Source organism: Botryllus schlosseri, chromosome 3, assembly GCF_051294905.1.
Source record: "Botryllus schlosseri isolate E-star chromosome 3, Bs_hap1, whole genome shotgun sequence".
Lineage (NCBI taxonomy): Eukaryota > Metazoa > Chordata > Ascidiacea > Stolidobranchia > Styelidae > Botryllus > Botryllus schlosseri.
The window spans coordinates 6,904,403-6,922,826 of NC_137238.1; the positions used below are offsets into that span (position 1 = coordinate 6,904,403).

Consider the following 18,424-nt stretch of genomic DNA (forward strand, 5'->3'; position numbering starts at 1 on the left):
AATGAAATGATGGAGGTTACGCAACTACGTAGTGCACCACTGGTGGGTGGGTCGCTATACCCACCAGTTGAGAACTATTGATGTAAAGAACAGGCATGGGTACCGCTCACGTAGGGAAGATAAGTAATTGAAGATAACCTAAAAGGACAAACGACAAAAATAAGGTGTTATGTGTGATGGAGATGTCGATATATAGATCGTGGTCTGGTAATCTCGATTCTGCTCATATTTTGACTTGAATGTGGACAATGCACATATTCGTCGATCGTGTTACTTACCACCTTTGAGCAATACCTTACCAACATTTGTGACGAATCATAATCACGATAACACAATTCAGCAACTGCATAAAGTACTGCTATCATCGTAGCACGATTTTCATATAAACTGAAATAAAAAATGATTCACCATGAACATGAAAATACAAAATGTGATAAATCTAGAATAGTAGGACTATTATAAGTAGTTTCTCGACTAAGATATAGCTGAATAAACTAGCACTGTCGTTTTAAGTCAACAGAAATCACATCCACATCGATAAAAAAAGTAATCTATGAATTGCGCTGATGAGTAGCGCCTATACATATTTTTCCAATTTCAAATATAAAATCATCCAGGACCGTTTTCCATGGACCACTCTCATTCTGATATACTCATCTAATATCTGATATAATCATCTAAAAATAGTACATTGAACGCTCTCGTATTCGACATTTCATGCTGGTGACGTCATATTTTGTGTTACGATTGTTGATATACGCTGTTCTTTCGAATTCTCTACTAGTTGCTGACGATTACCCCTGACGAGTGTCAGCCGAAAATATTCGGGTTCATTTTAATATGAATATACTATTCAATCATCTAATTATATACTCTAAGATAAAAGTAAATTGGGACATCTTTAGGTCCGACACGATGTCCAACTATCACTTTGAAGTTGGCCTATCAATACGCGTAAATTGCGATTATCAGCCGCGCCTATGTACCATTTTCAAAGTTCATTAAGCAACGATTCGGACAGTTTCCCGAGGACCAATCTGGTTTTAATATATACTCCAATGATCATAAACGTTGATATAAAAGTAAATTCAAACAATTCTAGGTCCGACACGATGTCCAACTATCACTTTGAAGTGGGCCTATCGGACGAGTAAATTGCGATTATCAGCCGCGCCTATGTACCATTTTGAAAGTTCATTAAGCAACACTCCGGACAGTTTCCCGAGGACCAATCTGGTTTTAATATACTCCAATGATCATAAACGTTCATATAAAAGTAAATTCAAACAATTCTAGGTCCGACACGATGTCCAACTATCACTTTGAAGTGGGCCTATCGGACGCGAAAATTGCGATTATCAGCCGCGCCTATGTACCATTTCCAAAGTTCATTAAGCAACACTCCGGACAGTTTCCCGAGGACCAATCTGGTTTTAATATACTCCGATGATCATAAACGTTGATATAAAGTAAATTCAAACAATTCTAGGTCCGACACGATGTCCAACTATCACTTTGAAGTGGGCCTATCAGACGCGTAAATTGCGATTATCAGCTGCGCCTATGTACAATTTTCAAAGTTCATTAAGCAACACCCCGGACAGTTTCCCGAGGACCAATCTGGTTTTAATATACTCCAATGATCATGAATGTTGATATAAACGTAAATTAGGACATTTTTAGGTCCGACACGATGTCCAACAAACCAAAGATTGATTTGATGATAACGTATACACGTGACAGAAACATTGATTTGATGATAGTGTACACGTGACAGAAACATTACCCTGAATTTATAAGCTGGTCGTCCTCTTTGTCAAAATTAGGGGTGAAAGTCTGGTGTTCCGATTCTTAAAATCGGGTGCAAATTTGAGCCTGTGAGCAGCGATCCGTTCATAGATTTGCATATTGTACTTAGGTTTAATAACTCCAGGGAAAATGACAGCATATTAACCATGTTACCTTTACGCTACTTCAATATATAAATTTTATAAATATAAATACTATTGCACATATAATTGAATATATTCATATTGAAATGAACCCGAATATTTTCATTTTATTATCAATATACTTATTTGTGTGTAGTAACAAGTGTTAAAATGTTGAAGTTCAAGTCTTGTGGGAAACCCCCCAAATGCTGTTAAATTTGACGAATTAAAAAAATAAAAATTGTAAAATAAAATATCGCCCATAAGTTACTTAGGACGGGTTTAACAATGGTTTCACATGATTCTCAATTGATTGTTAATAATTATATTTCACTACAGGCTCTGCTCTGTGAAAAACACCACACCCACTTTAATATTTATGCGCAAAATAGCTCTTATTTTGGGCAGTGGTTCCCAAACTTTTTTGAGCTACCGCCCCTCTGGGCAACGAATAAAGTACCAGTGGGTCTCGACCCACCCACCGCCACCGCACATCTAAATCATTAAGCGAAAGTTGTTCTGCACATATTACAATAATAAATAATAAGACATATGAAGATGTCGCATATGGCATATGTTATCATCTTCATCAATATATTGGGTTAGATGTTTTATAAGAACAATCTGAAATCTCCACGTCCGGCTAAGTGAAGTAGGTATCTGCTGTGAGTCAAAAGTTTTGTCAAGGCACTGTAACTACGTTCTAATAAATATAAGCCAGGAGGGTCAATTAGGAAAAACTTAACCGGACTCTCGGGAGAGTATTTCTATATGATTCAATTGTGTATCCAGAACGATTGATAGTAAGAGATATTGAACTTCGGTGTGCGCGCATGCGGTCGGCGGGCCGTAGTTTGCTCAACCCTGGCCTATAGGATCACAATTGGAGAAAAAAGTTGATTTATACAATTCGAGGCCCGACACGATGTTTAACCCTAGAATGCATAACAGGGGTCAAAATGACCCAGTCGGTGTTATTCATTGTAACCGCTAAACACATATTGCGAATTGAATCCTGAAATTTCTTGACTTTGTTAGTCTTTTATACTTATACATGATGTGAAAAAATATGTTCTGAAAAATTGTACCTTTAACAAGAAAAATGCATATTTCATTGAGTACCCCGAGAATGCATAACAGGGGTCATTTTGACCCGCAGCAAATTGAAATAGAAAAGGACCAGAAAAGGAGGCCTGAGATCATCAGATTTTGTAAACAGACAAAGATTTGTGTTGACTTGATTGACCAAATGGTTCAAACATATATTTGCAAACGAAAATCCTGTAGATGGTATGGAGTTCTCTTTTACAATCTGCTCAACATCGCAGCTCTAAATGCATTTACCATATTCAGACAAGTATGACCTGATTATATGAGTGGACAAGGTTCAAAGCAATGAGGTTTGATCGATATCTTGCTAACTGCCTCATTTTGCTCCACATGATGACAAGATAGACAATGCAACACCACAGAGCCACAGGAGAGGCTAGATGAGATGTGGCATAGCTTTTCGAAGTCCATCCCCGCAATCAACAAACACGTTGCAGAATAGGAAGTGTTGTTCTTCACTAGGGATGGTGTGATTTGTGGTGAGGTTCACGTTCGCGTTCTGTGTTTGAACCCCCGAAATTTAGAGGTTCACGTCCACAAACGAACCTTAATAAGTTCTGCACTGTGAACCTTTTTGATAGGTTCTGCACTGTGAACCTTTTTGATAGATTACAATTTTCACTTCCTTCTTTGTATGAAATTCATTGCATTTCACTTGCGGGCCACTCTATGCATGGCGTTGTAGCAGCTTAAAAACAAATCAACACCAAATGCGCATGCACCTTGACAATCTCAAATACTTTTACTTGCTTTGTTACAAAAGTCTGCTCGAAATATCCTACTTGTCGTTTGTGAACATTTAGTGATTCTCTGCTGGGAGCTTGACTTGCAATCATTAAACATCAAGATCCAAATAAACTACATGTAGGTAGCCACTCCTTATGTCCAGACGCAAGGAATAAGAAAGCTGCGAAATGTTGCTCCAGATGTTGCAGACCGATGTGCCCAGAATACAGCGTGACCATGATCATGGGAAACAAATGCAGTGAATGAATCAGGGTATTCTTTGTAGTGTGAACTGTTCTGGACTTTTATTTCATTTTATCATCCACATTTTTACACTGTTTTTCGTCGGTTTTCACATTAAAATGCAGCAGAAACTCTAGACATGTCATCGATACGCCAATGAAAGATCTGAGGAAAGAACAAAAAGAAAAATTTTCAATGTCTTTGTAATACAATTTCACGTAATAGCAATACGGGTCAAAATGACCCCTGTTATGCATTAGCGTAAGTTTTATCGTGTATGCATTCTAGGGTTAAAAAATAATTTGAAATAAACCTATCGTTACGCGTGAGTTGCGTTAATGAGTACTGGCAATTCATCATTTTAAAAGGTCAATCAGTGCCGGCATCCAAGACCTTTGCAGAGATCTACTTGTCACTTATGATGGCACAATATGCATTCGGAAAGAAGTATGGATTAATTCAAGTTTCAGTGAGTATACATTCTGGATCACTCTGACGACATAACGCTCCAAGAATGGAACGCTTTACTTATTTTGTTCAAAATCATTTTAACATCCTGCACAAACACCATGGATCTATCTGCCCCAGCTCGTGCTTGCAAGTAGGTCCACCTAATGAGTCGGAATGCGCATCGGATGTAGATGACACAATATTTCAACTCGGTCTGAAAACCATTGATTACAGGCAAGAAAGCAGATCGCCATTTTACATAAGATATACATTAGGGTTGTCCAAAATTTGAAAAATTTCGAAAATGCTGCGTTGTAATGTCTTATTCTATAGATTATTGATTAAAAACATCAACAAGCCTGAAAGAAGCTCTCAGGAACGTCGTTAAGATTTCTTACAAAGCGTTTGAAAGTAGCTGCCAAAGAGTGGGCGGGCCACCGACGGCGAAATTGCAACTAGGCGGGCAATGACGAAACCACGATTCTTGATTGGGTAATCGGTTATGCTTCAATGATGACGGCGGCTGTCAGCTCTGATTTGGGTGCTTCACCGTGTTTGACAGAAGGAGTAGGTTTTGCTGCTGCTGAGTCTGTTGGTGACGGCTGTAATACTGTAAAAGCGTGTTGTGGTTTGATGAGTCAATAGTAGTAATGTAACAGTGGTTCTTCGAATGTATCAGTTGTAGCAGTAGTTTCTGTTTTGCGGAGGTCGAGTCTGTTAGTAGAGACGGGAATTTGTAAAGCGCATTGTGGGTTGATGCATCAATAGTTGTAATGCAACACTTGTTCCTTGCTCAATGTTTTAGTTGCAGCAGCATTTTCTGTTCTGATGAGGTCGATTTTGTTAGTAGTGGTTGTGGTTATGTACAAGGGCATTGTGGGTTGGTGAGTTAATAGTCGTAATGTAACACTTGTTACTTAAATGTTTTAGGCGTAGCTGTAATTTATGATAGAAGGCAAAAATATTACTGTCATGGCAGAGGCAAAACGGCGGAAGACTGTGCACTTGCCACAGAGAAGAACAAGATCTCGATCTGAGCATTACTTGGTCGGATATGCTTGCGATTACATCTGTGGCTCGAGATTACCAACCTTGCGAGAAGTAATGAGTTACTTTCTGCATCTGAAAGACCATTGCCCTCAGTCAACCCCTACTCGTGAGCTATGTAATGTGGTGGTTCATGATGTCATGACAGTGTGGCAAATGGCGAGAATTGCCACAATACTTAAAGGAAATGCGGTGAAATTACTTGAAAAACTGAACAAAAAATATATTTTTCTGAAGGCGACCATGAAACGGGAAAGTGATCCCAAGGGTAAGAGGAAAATATTCACGGAAGATTTGGACAAGTTGTGGGATATTGGAAGTACAGATGCGATAGCAATAATACAAAATGACATTTATCTATCGCATGATAGAAAGCTCGAAGACATTGCATTCTATGAAGATCAACAGCAATCTCGCAAATGCATAATGTTGGGAAGAGACAAGATTCTCGCTAAAGACATCGAAAAGAAAACAGCAACCATGGCGGATAGAACTGTTAAAAACATTCAACATGACTCAAGTGATGACTATGTTGTTTTAGCATCTTCTTCATCTTCAAAAGAGGGTGATAGTTTGAGTTCAAGTTCTGATTATGATGCTGATGTTGGTCTTGGCACCTCGACAGCCATTAAGCTGATGGCACCTAAAAATATTATGAATAATACCCATGTGTCCCAAGCTCTGGATCGATTGCAAATAACAGACAAGGCAACAATGCTGATCGGAGCATTTATTACGGCTTGTGGCGGTGACATAGCAATGTTCTCTCTGTCAAGATCTTCGACAAAGAGAGCCAGGGAAACAAATCGTCTTGAAATTTCCAAGGATATTTCAGAAAAATTTGCAGAAAATAAACCTCAACATGTTGCTATTCATTGGGATGGAAAGCTCACAGAGGATAGATTAGGAAATCGGTATGAGGCTCTGTCAATTGTCCTATCTTGTCATCCTCAATACTCAGAAGGAAAACTACTTGGCATTCAAAAGATGCAAAATGCTGCAGGTCAGACGCAAGCAGAAACCACTTTCAACATAATTGAAAGTTGGAATATAAAAGATGCTGTAACAGCTTTGGTTTTTGACACTACAGCAAGCAACAGCGGCTGGAAGAAGGGTGCGGCAAAGATTCTTGAAGACCTTCTAGGAAGGAAGGTGTTCTACCATGCATGTCGGCACCATGTGTATGAGCTGGTAGTGAAAGACGTTTGGAAATCTTTATTTGGAAAGGCCACAACTGGACCAGAGAATGCATGGTTTGCCCACCTTAAAAGGAACTGGAGCAGTCTTGACAGGGAACAGCAATTCAAGACTCTGACTATTCCTCTATGTTTTGCTGAACGAGCTGCAATGATAGTTGATAAGTTCAAGCTACTGTTGAACAGAAAAGATTTTTTCACACGGGATGACTACAAGCAATGTGTGACTAATGCTCTTGCTCTTCTCGGTGCAGATGAAGATATACGTCATCACAAACCTGGTGCAGCACACCATGCGAGATGGATGGGTACAATTCTGTATGCTCAAAAGATGTTCATGTGGGCCGACCAATTAGATTACAAATCTGAAGAAGTTGAACTGCTGCGCCGCTTCAATTTATTTTTGGTTCTCTTTTATATCCCTGCGTGGGTGGATTCAAGCATTGGTCGTGATGCAGCTGGTAATGACTTGAGATTCGTTCAGCACATGTTGAGTTATAAGGAATATGATGAGCAAGTTTCCACAGCTGCTTCACGAAAGCTTTTGAAGCACGACTGGTATATTGTTGAGGAAACCGCTGTATACGCCTTGTTTTCACCGACGGAAAGCAAGGAAACCCGGGAAAATATGGCAAAGGCGCTCCTGCAAGTAGAGCGAACTTCCAGTTTCAGAAGGGGCCCACCCTCATTGAATGCAACTATACAGATCAACAAGGACAGTACGTTGTCTGACCTTATTGGGCCCCAGTCGTGGTACATATTTGAAGTTTTTGAATGCTCTGGGGATTGGCTGCGTCAACCGGTTGATGATTGGCACTTTTCAGATTCATTCAATAAAATGAATTGCTACGTTAGTTCTGTCAAAGTCGTTAATGATGCCGCAGAAAGACGTGTCAAGCTAAGCACAGACTATGCTGCAATCTTGACTGACAATGAACAGCAAAGAGACAGTTTGCTTCAATCTGTGGAACAGCATAGGAAGATTTTTGGAGACAGCAGGAAGTCTACTCTTATCAAAGGCCAGTGATCTGCAACACTGACCCTGCGATATACTTTTTAATGATGCCTTTTGTAAATAGCATTTTTGCCTTTGTTAAATCTTGAATAAAAAGTGTAATATGCGTTCGTTTTAGAGAGAGACGTCGACTTACCATAACAAGCCATAAGGAGAAATTGACTACTGGTTTGCAATTTATGAGTTACAGTCGTTGTCAACTGGTATGTTTTAGAAGGCTCGAAGGTAGCACGATGCATGCATCTAGTTCATTCTTATCTTAATTGGCCAAGCTCCTGTGCAAGAAGTAACAAAACTGTTATACACAGTGTTCAGGTAGAAAATATATTACTGGATCGTTATGCTGTTGTCGATGGCAGCATTAACAACGTCAATTTACCATATCGCCAATGCCACGAACAGAAATGGCTGCAAACCAACACAACAGAGTAGAACGAAATCGTGACCAGCAATGATCACAAAATCAGTATTTCAGCCAATCAGTAGCTTATTATTACAGGTTCCAACCAATCAAAATTCTAGGTTCGTGATTGCCCGCCCACTTCATCGATTCCCCGCCCACATGCAGACGGCTACTTTCAAACGCTTTGTAAGAAATCTTAACGACGTTCCTGAGAGCTTCTTTCAGGCTTGTTGATGTTTTTAATCAATAATCTATAGAATAAGACATTACAACGCAGCATTTTCGAAATTTTTCAAATTTTGGACAACCCTAATATACATTTATGGAAAAGCATTTCGCACACCAAAAGTCGCTACAGGACCAAAATACTTTCACTTCTTCAGGCAAAAACCCATACTTCTCGCCTAGTTTTTGCGAGACGATTTTAAAACGGTACTGAGCAGAATCGCCGCAACATAAAATCTGATGATCGGTGATTTGGGCCGCCATGGGGAGGAGATCGGAAATAAGTCAGACCCGTACATTGCGGCTACTGCTCGCTTCACCAAATTGTCGTCGCGAGAAGGTATCAATACAATGTACACAAACAATACCACATAGGGAGTGATCGAACAACATTTCAAAGTGCTCAAAAATGCGTATTTGAATTGCAAAAGTGCAAGGCTGGATAAATTTGTTGAAATATATCAAAGAGAGGTTCACCGCTCGGAGGAGATATTTGCGGACTATATCCATCACAATGGACGACCATCTCGCAAACGAAAGCAAAACGATTCGCACCACATGGCTACTTCGAAGTCGAAAAATATGTTTCTGGAGGGCAAATTCAAAAAGAAAACCCAAAACCGAAAATCTATATACGGAAAAATGAGCATAAAAACTTGAGTCAAATTTCGTGACCAAAGCAAGCAAATGAGTGGAACTCCTGACTCTGCTCACACTTCTTCTGAAAAGGATTTAGCTGGCGCGTTCAAATTTACAGGTCAGTCATATTTACTTTAGGAAGCGAGTTTATACACCACGTTTACATCAACGAGTTAAGCATTAATTGTACAAATTGTAGATATCAATGAGCTCTGGCATTCGACTCATAAAAGCAGACCCGAGTCGTTAGTAAATGGCAAAACCATCAACACGGAGTCCATGCTCACACTAAAGAGTCACGGATGGCTGGATGATCAAGTTTTAAATGCCGACAGCCAGCTAATTAGTAGCTGTTGTCATCGGATACTGATTGATATGCTATTTGCAATTTTCTCACAGATCATGGACTCCACCATGTCGATTTTTACATCCACCCTCGCAAATGTGAGTACAATTATATTATACCTAGCATTTTGAAAACTGCATAAAGTGCATATGCACATTGGTTCCGCAGGGTTGCTACCAATCTGTGTCGTGTCAATACGCAACTGAATGGTGGTTCAGAGGCCAATTTCAAGCATGTCATCACAAGTCTTTGGTATGTGGTGATTGGAGAATCACGTATAAAATGCTGTAAATGACATAATGCGATTCTGTCTGTATGCTGCAGATCGATCGCATGTTGAAACGTCCACGTCCATTGATCACGTCACTGCATGTCCATGGAAACCATTGGATATTCTTGGTATGAGCTTTGTGCATTGAATTTGTCTTGTGACCTGCATAGTGTAGGCCTACATCGAACAATATGTTATTGCATTTAATAGGGAATTGATTTTGATTGCGGTAAAATAACAATTTACGATCCCATGGGCCATGAAGAAAATATTATGAAAAACTGCAGTTTAGTTAACGTATTGTACGTATTGACGTATAAAATAAAGATAATCATGAAATATTGTCATTTGGTGTACATTTATTATACAATATAAATTTACCATACTATTTTCGTTTTATCAGGAACTTTCTCAACCTCTACACTGCACATCGCCATTCTTTGCAAAAGAACATTTATCACCACGTGCAACAACAGGATGGATTCAATTGTGGAGTATTATTGTTAAAAATATTCTAATGATATGCAGTGTACAACGAAATTAATTTCCTCACTACCTCAATATTACACAGTTTGCGGAGCGTCTTTTGAGAGGTCTCCCAATTGACTTCCCCCATGACGAAAAGAGTTGCGACCAATATAGGGAACACTTTGGGAACAGAATTCTGAACTACGAGAGGTAATGTGAAGTCACATGTATTATATCCAATCAAACTGTGGTTCATCTATGTAATTCCATTTAGGCATGAGGAATGTCAAGCACCTGCTTCCGAGAACTGATTTGCGTCAGAATCGGTTCTTTAAATTATGTGTTTTCTTTATTAAAACCACTTTGTTTTGCTTTGCCTGAATTCTACTGTTTGTATATGATCGAAGGATTGTCAATTGTCCGGGGTGTTGCTTAATTAACTTTGAAAATGGTACATAGGCGCGGCTGATAATCGCAATTTACGCGTCTGATAGGCCTACTTCAAAGTGATAGTTGGACATCGTGGCGGACCTAGAATTGTTTGAATTTACTTTTATATCAACGTTTATGATCATTGGAGTATATTAAAACCAGATTGGTCCTCGGGAAACTGTCCGAATCTTTGCTTAATGAACTTAGAAAATGGTACATAGGCGCGGCTGATAATCGCAATTTACGCGTATTGATAGGCCATTGGCCTAATTTACTTTTATCTTAGAGTATATAATGAGATGAGTATATTAGAATGACAGTGGTCCTTGGAAAACGGTCCTGGATGATTTTGTATTTGAAATTGGAAAAATATGTAGACGCGCTACTCATCAGCGCAATTCATAGATGACTTTTTTTTATCGATGTGGATGTGATTTCTGTTGACTTAAAACGACAGTGCTAGTTTATTCAGCTATATCTTAGTCGAGAAACTACTTATGATAGTCCTACTATTCTAGATTTATCACATTTTGTATTTTCATGTTCATTGGGAATCATTTTTTATTTCCGTTTATATGAAAATCGTGCTACGCGCGCGAAAATTGCGCGAAAATTGGTAGGGCCATAATACATTCTGTGGACCCAGTTCTACCCTTACAAGTCAAGGAAAGGCTGGTGTGTGCTCGCTTTTAGCGAAGCGCATAGAAAAAGTATCAACAGCGCCACGCATCTCTGGAGCCCTACGCAACAAGCGGGCTAAGGCAATCGATATCATAATAATCTGACATATCCAATGTAGACTACTTAGACGTACCCTACATATCTCTATCAGCTGAAGGATATTGCGCGAAAATTGGTAGGGTTCTAATACATTCTGTGGACCCAGTTCTACCCTTACAAGTCAAGGAAAGGCTGGTGTGTGCTCGCTTGTACCGAAACGCATAGAAAAAGTATCAACAGCGCAGCGTTTCTCTGTGGCGCGGTTGCACATTGCTATTGCCGCGACGTCAGCTGATCCCACTCTCGCCGCTCGGCCGCATCCTTGCTCTTGAGCTAGTCTCTCGTTTCGCCAGACATCTTTGTTGCGTCACACTGCCAATCTACTCGACAATGAATAATTTGGGGCTGATTGTGGGGGTTCCAGGGCCGCGAGCGGAATAAAATTTATATTTTCGTAATCAATGCAGAGTCAGCTTTCGATTGATACCCGATTCATCAAATTTAATGCTCGGCAAGCCGGTCAAAAATCACCGTCAAATTGCCTGTAGCCAAATGGAAACTGTGACGTGATACAATTTCATTGAACCGTGCGATTTGCTTGTGTCGACACCATATAGGACACTATGCTCATACCATAACACAGCTTTCTAGATGTGTAGGTGTAATGACAAAACTCAAGCACATAGTTCCTAGACCTGTGCTTAGGACAATTTACTTTTCGCTTTTTTACTCGTATGTACAGTATGGCATAATTGTATGGGGGAATGCTTGTACTTCACATTGTTCTAAAATTCGTACCCTGCAAAACCGAGCCATGCGTTTGATGGCTGACTTGCCCCATCGAACAAGATTATCCCAGTACTACCGCAAATACAATATTCTAAAATTTGACGATATTTTTACATTTGAAGTAGCTAAATTTATGCATCAATATTTTTCAAATGAATTGCCTCCTGTGTTTAATGATTTCTTCGTCCTTGCTCAAACTGTTCACTCACACAATACCAGATTTTCTTCCCAGGGCAACATCTATTTTCATCGACCCACCAGTAACCTCACAAAGAAATCGATCGACTATGCCGGTCCTGTCATATGGAATGCTATACCCTCTTCAATACGGGACCTCCCATACCACTCCTTCAAAAAGGAATTATTCAGTCACCTCATCTCCCATTACCAATGATCCGCTTGTCTCCCACCAAATTTGTAGTTTCTTTAGTATTTCATTTTTATGCTGAGCTGAATTGATTGATCCCAACCGATGCATCCAAATTTATAACACAATATCTGTATTTGTTAATGCAGGGTGTGATCAGACTAGTTGACCCTACCCAGAGTCATATCGGTCACACCCTGTCCTATACCGTAAGTTCATTTATTGTTGTTGCATGTGCCAATGATGTTTTCTTTACGGTTGGACAAATCAATAAATATCTCTCTCTCTCTCTCTGTTTAAAACACATTGTGTAAGACATGTTTTAAACAGTGTTTTAAACAAAGGCTGTTATAAAAAACTAAATTGTGTTTTTTAAAGTTGTAAAATTATTCCATAATTGTGTGAAAAATGCTTTCCACAATTACCACCCGGTTTAGCCGACGTACATCGATATGGGATGGCTAACCCCTCGAAATAGTCGTTTCAACGGTTATAGTACAGATTTTTCGTCAAAGGAGCTATAATCACCCTGTATTTTCAATTGTCAATGTCAATAATCCACATTCGTGATGGCATGGCTAAAAAATAAATTTAACCAAGGGTCTTGTTGTAAACATGCTCGTTTTAAAATTATTTTTGTTTTAAATGCAACCCTAATTTATAGTAATAGCATTTAGGTTCCAGTCAATACCGTGCCACGACACACCAAAATACATATGCAATTTCGACCAGCACGCGACTTCTCAAAGTGTGCTACAAAAGAAAGACTTTGGCCGAAACTTAGGGCATGTGTCCATTGTCAATAGCCACGCTGGGTGGGCCTGACTAATAGTCCGGTCCTTCCAATCCGAGCCCACAATGCAAATGCCACCCGGACACCCAGAGAGCATTAAAGACATGACAATTTGTGTGTGCGTCTCACGAAATTTTTCTTTTAGTCTGGTACGTTTGGGATACAACATTATCTTTTGATTATATAACAGACCAGAAGTCACGAATTAACAACATACGCTCAAGTAATTATAACAATAACAGACGTTATAATTATGAACTACGTGCCACCAGCTCTACATGTAAATCTGACCAATGGGGGCAGAGAGAGAGAGGATTAAAATTAATAATAATGTAATGCAAATACCGATATTATTGACGAAATTCAGTCTTGAACTTGAAAATATAACCCTACGGGGGTCAAAGACCAACGTTTGGGCTCGGGGACGAATTGCTGGTTGGTACTGATTCTAGTTGTTGAGTAAAGAATTATGAAATACCGATTGGCACCTGTTTCAAGTAGAGTCATGAGAATAAGATGAAGAGAACATAAAATTCTGCCTTCAACTTAATACAGATAATGTAGTGCAAGCTGTCGCTACGAGAAACGGCTCGGTTATGATATATATCAGCAGCTGTTGATTTTTATTGCTTCGATGTGGAAACCGTAATGTTTATTTGACGAGTACAGAATTTCAAATCTCAGTCCGGTGTACGTACGCACTACATAGGCCTACTGCTCGCCAAGCAGTAACGGTCAAACTGCGTTTGCATAACCAAACATCAATACACAATTTACTAGGTAGAGCGGCGATTAATTATCCGGCTGCGGGGTACTGTCGTGTGGAACGTGTTGATGACCTGATATACAGCATGGCGGGTGTTCTTACAATCAGACGAATATCTATTCACTTTGGATACTTCTTACGCAATGACTAGCAAAGGTAATAGGCTACTTCTGACGTAATAATGAGCTGTGGCATTTAAAAATCGGACGTTTGTGCTATCATCAACCTGGTATAATACATCTTCTTTGTTCAAGAATGTTCAGTTTATGTCATAGTACTTGTACAAATAAAAAGTAATCGTTCTTTCACAAAAAAATCGATTAGATGCGGGAAGTAGTCGACTACGATTACTTCGGAATTTTTTCGAATGTAATCGATTACGATTACTTGAAAATGCTGTAATCGTCGTAATCGATTACGATTACTAATCGCGATTACCCCGTGTCTGGTCTCAACTGCTTCTAGAAAGGGCCAAATATTGAAAATAAAGGGCCAAGGAGCCAAATTAATTTTTTGGGGCCAACTGCCTCTAAAAAAAGGGCCAAATTTGTTGAATTTGGCCCCGAAAGGGCCAATCTGGCAACCCTGGATGGAGGTGTTAGTGGCCTATAGAGGAAAGAGGAAAATCGAATAAATAATCGACCCAAGAAATTTCAATTGATATTGCAGTTAATTGTTCGAAAATTGCTTGATATGTATTGTATATTGTATGCTGATGAAATATATTTGCTTTTAGATGCTTGCTAAGTTTATCTGCTGAGTTTGAGTATTGACGGACCGGGGCCTACGATATTCACGGCCTTATCTGGCACATTTGCAAAAGCTAACAGGCCTACGCTCACATAACAGAAATTTGCTATTACGCCCGGCGTAACAATGGGCGATCATTTTGATTCGACGATACCTCTTGACGTAACAATCGGCGATTGTTTTGATTTCGCTTCTCACACCAGCGGTACTGGCATTATTAAGCGAGTTTTCGAGTTGAAGGTAGGCTGAGATGTTTTAAGCTGTCGTTATTACCATCTTACAGTATTAGGCAGGCTACAGTAATGCGATTGAACTACTCTTTAGCAGACCTCTCACGTTTGGGGTGAAGTTTTTGACCTAGTCGACGCGTTGGAAATGTTATAGAATGATTCCGTAGTTAGCTAATGCTACAAGGACGATATTTTTTATTGTAGTGAAAATCGGTTCAGCTGTCACTTCCACCTGCTTATAGCATGAGGTGGGATACCGTTATGCAGTGGTTAAATAATTCATGTGGCCATTCTTACAGTGAATTTTGACTGATTGTATACTTGGTGACACAGGTTGGACTTGACGAAAAATAATCAATAATGACCAATAAATGCTGTGTTTATGGTTGTAAGTCTGGATATTTGACAACAAAAAACAAAGTTTCGTCGTTTCAATTTTCTTCGGATGATTTGGAGTTACAAATAAAATGGATATCATTCGTCAATAGACGTGATTGGAAGCCAACAAAGAATTATGTAATTTGTGCCTTGCACTTCGAATCCAAGTACATCAAAGACTGTGGCTTGCGGAAAAAAACTGCTTTTGGATAAAAAACCAGTACCGTTCATCCGATCTGAGCAGGAGCTGCAACGGCCTTCAGTGATCCCGACTGTGACTGCGTGCAGTAAGCCACCAAAGACCATAATATTTCAGGAGGATCAGCTGAATCATTTTGAGCTGGCTGATAGAATAAGCAGCTTGTCAGATCTGACTGACCGACAAGATAGCGTAATGGTTAAGCGTCCGGCTTCTTGATCGGTAGGTCGTGGGTTCGATTCCCGGCCGGGTCAGACCAAAGACCTGATTAGTAACACTGGTATCCATGGCTTCCCTGCTCGGCGCTCATGCATTACTGGATAGCATGGAGGGGTGGTGCATGACTTAGAAAGCCGTAAAGGCTATATCTGCACTTCCTTGTCCAGCGGCATATGCACATCATGCACTCATGATATGCATATGCGCAGATCGTGTGTATGTGTATCACGAGTCGGTGTATATGCCGCAAAAACATCAAGGACAAAAATAAACAACGTCCTTTCCTTTTTCCTGAGTCCCATGCTCCAGAAGGCTATACCATGTACAAAAGAGACAATGAATATGTAATATATTATCGTATGGAATTCCATGATTTCCCCAAGGTGTCAGAATGCATAAGGATTGATGACAAGTTGCATGTCAAACTGCAGTGTGATGAAAAAAATGTTCCTTTGCCTCCCTGGTTCACTCAAGGCTCAAATGCTACACTGACAAAGTGTAGCGCATTAATCAACTTTCCAAAATGTCTTAAAAATGTCCGACACAAATCCGACCACAATTTACTGGAAGAACTTCAAAATCTAATATATTACAAGAATGATGGCCATGCTCATATTCCATATTCGTCTGAAATGATTCGCTTTGCTCTGTTGCTGCGGTACACATCTGCACAAGGTTATAAAATGGTTACAAGAAGCTTTCCCTTTCCCTCAATGTCAACCTTGAGTCGCTACAGCAAAGGGAGTTTTGACGCACTTAAAGTCCTTGAAATCATGAGAGAAAAGGATGAAATCTGCACTGATATAATATTGATGGTGGATGAGATGTACTTGCAGAAAGGTGTTCAATATCATGCTGGTAAATATTATGGAGCAGATGAAAGCGGTAACTTATATAAAGGCATTGTTGTGATGATGGTCAATGGTCTTCAAAAGTCCACATTAATTGTGGTGAAGGCACTGCCGGAAACCGAAATTAAGGGAACATGGTTAGCAGACGGTATGATGGACTGTATTGCTACTCTCAATCGCCATGGATTTGTTGTTCGAGTACTTGTGTCGGATAATAATCCATCTAATGTAAAGGCATTTGAAATAATGAGAGGAACATACCTTGGCAATGATGAGTACTCTTTTCATCATCCATCCTGCGCCAAGAAAACCTATCTATTTTTTGATAATGTACATCTTGTAAAGAACATAAGAAACAATTTGCTCCGAGCCAATAAATTTGTCTTTCCCGCATTCTCATTCACCATTGATGCTTTAAGTATATCGCCACCAAGCGGATTCATTGCATGGAGCGATCTTCACAAAATCAGGGAATGTGATGACAAGCTGGATTCAAATTTACGTAAAGCGCCAAAGTTGTCACATGCCTCGTTACATCCAAGCAATAACAAGCAGAATGTAAATTTATCCCTTGCTCCATTCCATGAGACGACAATTGCAGCTTGCAAAAGTTACTTGCCTCACAGGGAAGACATGGCATCATTCTTGAGCCTTATTAATGATTGGTGGACGATTGTCAATTGCTGTAGCAGATTTTCAGCAAACCCCTTGGCCAAAGCAGACATGGCATCATTCTTGAGCCTTATTAATGCTTGGTGGACGATTGTCAATTGCTGTAGCAGATTTCCAGCAAACCCCTTGGCCAAAGCAGTGGTTCCACAAGATAGCAAAATCAATTTCCTTCACGACTTCGATTATTGGCTCATAAAATGGAACGGATATAACCCCCGGAATTATTGCCTGTCAAAGCAAACATTCACAGCTCTGATTGAAACCCTCCAGTCACAGTCGCCGCTTATGGCAGACTTGTTCGCAGAGGGGTATGAATCAGTGGCGGCTCGTGACAATATCGGGTGGTGGGGCAAGGGCTGCGAGCGACTTTTATCAACATGACGTCACAATGGCGTTTTCCAACGTAAAAAAGTAACTTTATGATGCTCACATGAATTTCCCGACAACAGTGATTTTAACGTAGGTGCCGCGAGAGGTTTGCCGGTGAGCCGTGACTTGAAGTGTGGTAACAAATGTTTTATTCATTTATTTTTTAACAAAGGATTATTTTACAAAATGTACGTGAACTAAGAATCGTCCCCATGCCGCGAATCAAGTATCAGGTCATCCTTAGTAGCATGCGTTATGATTTCATGGTATAGTTATAGATTACGCAAATCGATAGACCCTAATTTTTCTAAGCCCGTCCGAAAGTGTTTCGTACACGATCCTGGTGTGTTACGACCACTGAGCTGGTGGTTACGACCAGAGATGGGCGGATTCCAAAATTTCGGGATCCGAATCTATCCGGATCCGGCTGGCAATTGGAAATTCATAGTCCAAAGAAATCCGGCTGGTGAATGTCCAGTTCGGAATCCGAAAAAATCCTGCCAGAACAATGCTAATTAATCATATCACAGCAAAAAAAATCCGGCTAAAATCCGACCGTCACCCCAAATTCAAAATCCGGATCCAGTCCGGCCAGGTAAAAAAACATTGAAATCCTTCTCCGGCTCCTGAACCGGACTGTGGCCATCTCTGGTTACGACCAGGTGATAATAGGCAACCAAAACGTAGGCACCCGGCGTACGATTGGATCAATACACTGGACAACTTCTAGACCTCTCATTTTCGCTCTAAAGACAACTGCGTAAACTACGTACGGAGCAAAGATTCAATACGATTCATGTTCGCACTTGACTTGACCTG

At 40.0% G+C, this 18,424-nt stretch overlaps 1 protein-coding gene across 1 annotated transcript; it reads left to right on the plus strand.

Annotated features, from left to right (window-relative positions):
- The first annotated feature begins 9,373 nt into the window (after positions 1-9,373).
- Positions 9,374-10,381, plus strand: LOC145435554 (uncharacterized). Its single transcript, XM_080312826.1, has 5 exons — positions 9,374-9,429; positions 9,500-9,583; positions 9,656-9,730; positions 9,813-9,904; positions 10,345-10,381. Exons 1-5 carry the CDS (start codon positions 9,388-9,390, stop codon positions 10,379-10,381), a joined length of 330 nt encoding a protein of 109 aa, XP_080168952.1. The 5' UTR covers positions 9,374-9,387.
- Positions 10,382-18,424: the final 8,043 nt, after the last annotated feature.